The sequence below is a fragment of the Hippocampus comes genome, unplaced genomic scaffold, assembly GCF_001891065.2.
Source record: "Hippocampus comes isolate QL1 unplaced genomic scaffold, H_comes_QL1_v1.1 scaffold22, whole genome shotgun sequence".
Classification (NCBI taxonomy): Eukaryota; Metazoa; Chordata; class Actinopteri; order Syngnathiformes; family Syngnathidae; genus Hippocampus; species Hippocampus comes.
In genome coordinates this window covers 6743259-6748564 of record NW_017806175.1, presented here as the reverse complement: position 1 = coordinate 6748564, position 5306 = coordinate 6743259, and the positions used below count along the sequence as shown (strand labels likewise).

The window sequence follows — 5306 nt, the reverse complement described above, 5'->3', positions numbered from 1 at the left end:
TGCCGATTAAAAAACAAACAAAAAAAAATATTCTTGAATATTTTTGTTGCTGACAGACTTCTGCATCGACACTTCAGCCCATTTATCAGTAATAAAGTAAAAATGAGTGACGTGAATATTTCGCAAGTCAACTTAAAGTGTGCACTCCTACATTTTCTACTTGCACCCCAAAAAAATTCTGGTTGGTGGCCACTGAGCTCCTTGTAAAAAAATAAATAAATAAATAAAAGTTAGTCTGCAGTCCTGAACTATGGTGTGTTTTGACTGGAGAAGATTTTGTCGGGTATTTACGGTAGTATTATTTTAAATTTCATGTACAGGTTGTGTGCATCAGCTTTAACAGTTTGTTGTATGTTTTTAGTTGTACAGGTACTTGCTTTTGTGTTGCCTTGTTGGTCTACACTGTAAATCTGCTCTCAATTGCCGAGCCTGGACAAACAAAGGCCAAATGAGAAATAAAGGATGCTAACTAAAAACTTATTGAAGAAAGTATTATGCTGACAGGACAAAAGCTGACATGCCAAGTGCTAGCTGAAAAAGCTAATGTGCTTTCAGAATGAGTCTAAATAGGATCTCACTGAAAAGAAGACTAGCCCACAATGCTAACCAAAGCCCTTATCGCAATTTAGCGGCGACGGTTTGCGCGCACGTAGCAAATGTTTTTTTTTTTTTTTTTTGTCAGGGTTTGTTAAAGGATGCAAACAGGCTCGCAAACAGTTTCTCTTGTCGCCACTCTTCAACCCGAGACCTCCTGTTTCATCCCCCCTTTTGTTCGAATGCAGCCCCTTTCCCATCTTTCATCCACCTTTAACCCCGCTGTACCTCTTCACTGCTTCCTGCGGAATAATTCAGCGTACTAGAAAACGTTTAAGCAGGAGGGGAAAAAGAGCCAGCAGAGAAAGTGAGACAGTGGAGTCACGGCGGGATATTTATGCAGAAGAGGGGACAGTATGGAGGAGGGGGAGGGAGGGTGTGCACCGTGTTGGCCAGGGGGCGCATCACTCATCAATTTGTTTGTAAACAACAGATTTATGCGCACTAAAGCGAGCAGAGAGCCGCCGGCGACTTAAGCACCGCACGCGAACGCATGAACAACGAGCTCAGCGCTTTTTGGCCTGCAGGAGCCAAGGAACATGGGGGAAAAAAAAGGAAAAGAAAAGATGACCAGGAAATCTCCAGTCGTGCTGGCACGGCAACAGCAACTAAAACACATATAGAAACACGGAATGACTCTGTATTACTCAATAGATTTGGAAGAAAAAGCTAAAATGCTCAAAAAATATATATAATCTTAACATGTTAACTTTGGCAACATAGGTAACAGAAGACAATATCCTAACTATGACCAGGAAAAAGCTAACTTGTTAATGAAGCACTGATAAGGCAAGCACGCTTCAAGAAATGCTAACATACTGACAAGAGACAAGCTCACCTATTAACTAGACTCTGCCGAAAAAGCTAACACAAGACCAGTTTAGCTAATATGGTAAGAAAGATGTAGCTAATAAGGTTAGCACACCTAAAGGAGACAAGCAAAGTGAAAGAAAAAAAACCTTAACAGAAGAACAGCTAATATGCTAACTATGATCTTGTTTGAAAAAGCTCACATCCTAATGACCAACAACAACAAAGAGAGTAGATGCTGTTGCATTTTTTTATTATTATGGAAGGGGAAAAAAAGCAATCAAAATCAAACACCACAGTGTGGTTGCGTGTCAGCAAGCCATCTTGTTTGTTTACTTTGGTCACAAAGGGGCAAAGGCACTTTTTTTTTCCAAACAAAAAGAAAGCGAGCTCACAACACAACGGCGTTAAAAAACATTCACGTTTTTAAAAATGATCGCTTTACGTCGTTCATTATGTGCGAACCATTTAGTGCTACCGTCATATGTTTGGACTAGCTTAGCATAAATGGCAGGAAATGATGAAAATCTGGGAGCGTGTCGTACACTTGGAAATTAAAAAAAAAAAAAAAATCCCCAAAACTACAATTCTCTCTTAGATACATGTTTTTTTTTCCTGCTAGGATAACTTTAGCATCTATAATGATCTAAGAAAATGTCCACTGCAAGTCTTGGGCATGCCTTGCTGAGCACAGTGGCGAGAAACGGTAAGAATGGAGAGTGTCGTACACTTGGTCGTCAAACTACAATGCTCCTTGAGTTAGCTGTCTTTATGCTAATCTACACTAACTGCAGCTTCAAACATGCTCAAAATGCATTCTGTTAGCTTGTTGTATGCTTGAAATGTCTGCAGCTAGTTGCCAAATAGCCTAGCTTAGCATAATGGTGACATCAATCTGCAAGTGTGACTTACACTTTTTGAATCAAACTATAACACTCTCAGTAAGCTGCCTTCATGCTAAGTTAGGCTACTTGTACCTTCTATCATGACGAAAGAATGAATCGTCTGCTTATTAGCTTTGCTTAGTAGAAAGGCGCGAAACGATAAGTCGAGTGAAATACTGGTTGTAGCGTTAGGCGGTGGTGTACCGATGGTGTTAGAAAGTTAGCAATGAGGATGGTATGCTCTGTACACGTAAAGAAAAAAAAAATCCTTAACCCATAAAAATTTTGATAAAGTGTCCATGCGACTGACATTAGCCAAGTAAGTGGCAAAGTTTCTGATAACACGTAAACAAAGAGAAAGTTGCATATTTTTTTCTGCATAGGAGGAATGATAGTTCATGAAGAGGTACAAAGGCTAAAACGCGAGGCTTTGTTAGTCGAATCTTAGCATGATTTTGATCAGTAAAAATGATAAAGAATATGTTGGAATGGTCACAAATGGCAAAAATGTTGATGCCTTTTTGCTGATTAGCCTAGTTTAGCATAAATGTGGCATGTTTGGTCACACAGTCATAATCTAACGTTATCCAAGTTAGCAACCTATATGCTAAAATATGATATCTGTAGCTTTGAAAATGCTCCTAAGGTAGGCGACAACGCTGATTAGCCTCGCTCATCACGAAACGTGGGAAATGTTAAGAATCTGCTGGCTAATTGTAGATTTCATCATGATCTTGGTTTGTCGTAAACTTTGGAGCCAAAGACTATGGCAGTTTGTTGTTTTTATGCTGTGGCTAATGATAGCGTTGGTATAATGGTGACAAATGCTAAAAATCTGCAAGCGTGTTGTTGGGAATCAAAATTGATGTTACTGCCCTTAAATACGTTTTGGGTCAATTTGTAATTTCAGTTTCTAATAATCTATGTTCACATATAGTCATTGTCAATTTTAATTTATTTAGCAGTTAGCCATCTTTATGCTAAGCTAGGCTAACTGTATTATACAGCGATTCTAATTGTATTTATCCAAGCGCGCGAGGAAAAGCATGTATGCTAGCAAGTCGAAGGAAGGAAGAAGAGCTAGGCGACCACGTAAAGAGCCGGAAAAAATATTGGTTGCCCGTTCAGAGGTCAGTGGTGGCCTTGGCAGAGAGCGCTTGGATGCGTCCCGTGTTACAGTTCTTGCACAGGACGTGTCCATCCAGAGGGTAACAGCCCTGGTTGTCACCCTCAGACAGCAGAGAGCCGCAGTCCTGTCCCCAAAACACAGACGATGTTAGCATGATATCACATCTTAGCTTAGGATTCATGCCAAGCAAGGCTAATCAATGAAAACTGCAACATTTTTCATGAGAAAAAAATACCCCAAAACGTAGAATGTGTTCGGAGCTACAGTTAGCGTTGGTGAGGTGAGTCCGTATTAAGAAGTAGTTGTACGTACCTCACAGCGGTAACAGTGGACGTGGAAATCTCTGTCCAGAGCCACGATGCGAACCGTCTCCTCCTGACCGGGAGCGGGCATGATGGGTTCAGAACACACGCAGCAGCGGGGCGCAAACTTCCTGCTCCGCCACAACGACACAAACAACAAAAGGTATTGCTACTTTTTAATGTTTGTTAATTATATTACTACTAAAACCACAACTACTACAAGTACTTCGACTACCACTACTATTATTGCAAATGGTCCTCGTTTAGTGTGGCGCCCTCACTTGTGGAAGTCGTGTATGCAGTGGATGTGGTTGGAGGCGTCGACAGTGAAGGGCACGCCGTCCAGGCTGCGCTTGCAGACCACGCAGGTGAAGCAGTGAGGGTGGTAGGCCTTGCCCGTGGCCCTCAAGATGCGCTCCATGATGGGCTTGCTGCACATGCTGCACGTCTCCAGTGTGTTCTGCAAACACACACGTACACACATAAGTCCAGGCTTGGCTTTTTGCGTGGAAAAAAAGCGCCCAAAGACCTTTCGGGATTTTCGCCTTGCTATCCAAGAGTTCGAGAATTTTTAAATGACATTATTTTCAAAATAAAAGCTATATGTTTGATTGTGAGAACCATTTTAGTTTGAAAGTCTCCCAAAACATGCAGCAGTCAAGCATCTTAACTGGAAGTTGATAGTGTGCATTTCTAAGGGGGAAGTGATGTTCAAACTAAAAGCCACTTTTTAAAATAGATTTTTGCAAAAGTTGTAAGGTGCCAACATTTCAAAATAAAATTATCAACATCAAACCTTTTGGGGAATATAATTTTTGACTCTGTTGATGACCCGCCAACAACATAAGTAGATGGGCTGGCAACATTACAAATTAAAGCGATTTTCAAAATAAAACACTTTTACCCCCCCCCCCCTCAATTATTTTTTTCAGCTGTTGCCGGTGACCCATCAACCACAAATACGCAGTTGGGCTGGCAGCCTTTCAAAATGGAATGGCGTCCAAAGTGAAAATCACTCTGTCTAAACTACCAGCACACCAGAAAGCTAGCAACGAGCTTTGGCTAGCTACTAGTGTAGCTGAACACGCCGAGGAGTCCGTCTTAAGTCAGTAATCATCGCCTCCATGGTTGCGAATAACTGACACTTCTTCCAAGTATCGTTTGCCATGAAACGATGAGTAGTAACCAACAGAAGCCGGAAAAGCCATGCTAATTGCTAAGCTAACGCAAGACTGGCACGTAACCGTTTAACAATGGAATTAAGTGCTTGGGTGAAGGAAAATTGCTTCTCAGAATTAGAAAGTTGCTCCTCAAGTGAAGTCAGTGATTCGCCAAAATGCTCCTCGATATTTTGAGCCATGAGTCTGGTGAAGTTCTTTTTTTTTTTTTTTTTTTTTTTGCGCTGGTGTGTCCTCACATTGCCTGGCAAGGCTGCGGATGCCCTCAGAGCCACAGTGGAGTGCGAGAGTGGTGGTAAATATTTCCACTTTGTGATGACTGCAGGCTTTCTCCCGCCAGGACGCTTGGGCAGGCGGCCCGTGGCGGTGGCAGCGGCGGACGTGTGTGTGTGTGTGTGTGTGTGTGTGT

At 41.8% G+C, this 5306-nt stretch overlaps 1 protein-coding gene across 7 annotated transcripts in view; it reads right to left on the bottom strand.

Moving 5' to 3' along the window:
• Window positions 1-1636: 1636 nt before the first annotated feature.
• Window positions 1637-5306, bottom strand: part of lpp (LIM domain containing preferred translocation partner in lipoma) — a 93373-nt gene continuing 89703 nt past the window's right edge. For all 7 annotated transcript variants that reach the window (XM_019897198.1, XM_019897202.1, XM_019897201.1 and 4 more), the window contains exons 9-11: window positions 4001-4179; window positions 3730-3850; window positions 1637-3541 (exon numbers count right to left, since the gene is read on the bottom strand). In XM_019897198.1, the coding sequence (XP_019752757.1) occupies window positions 3413-3541; window positions 3730-3850; window positions 4001-4179 (429 nt within the window). In that variant the 3' untranslated portion in view covers window positions 1637-3412. The remainder of the gene's footprint in view (window positions 3542-3729; window positions 3851-4000; window positions 4180-5306) is intronic.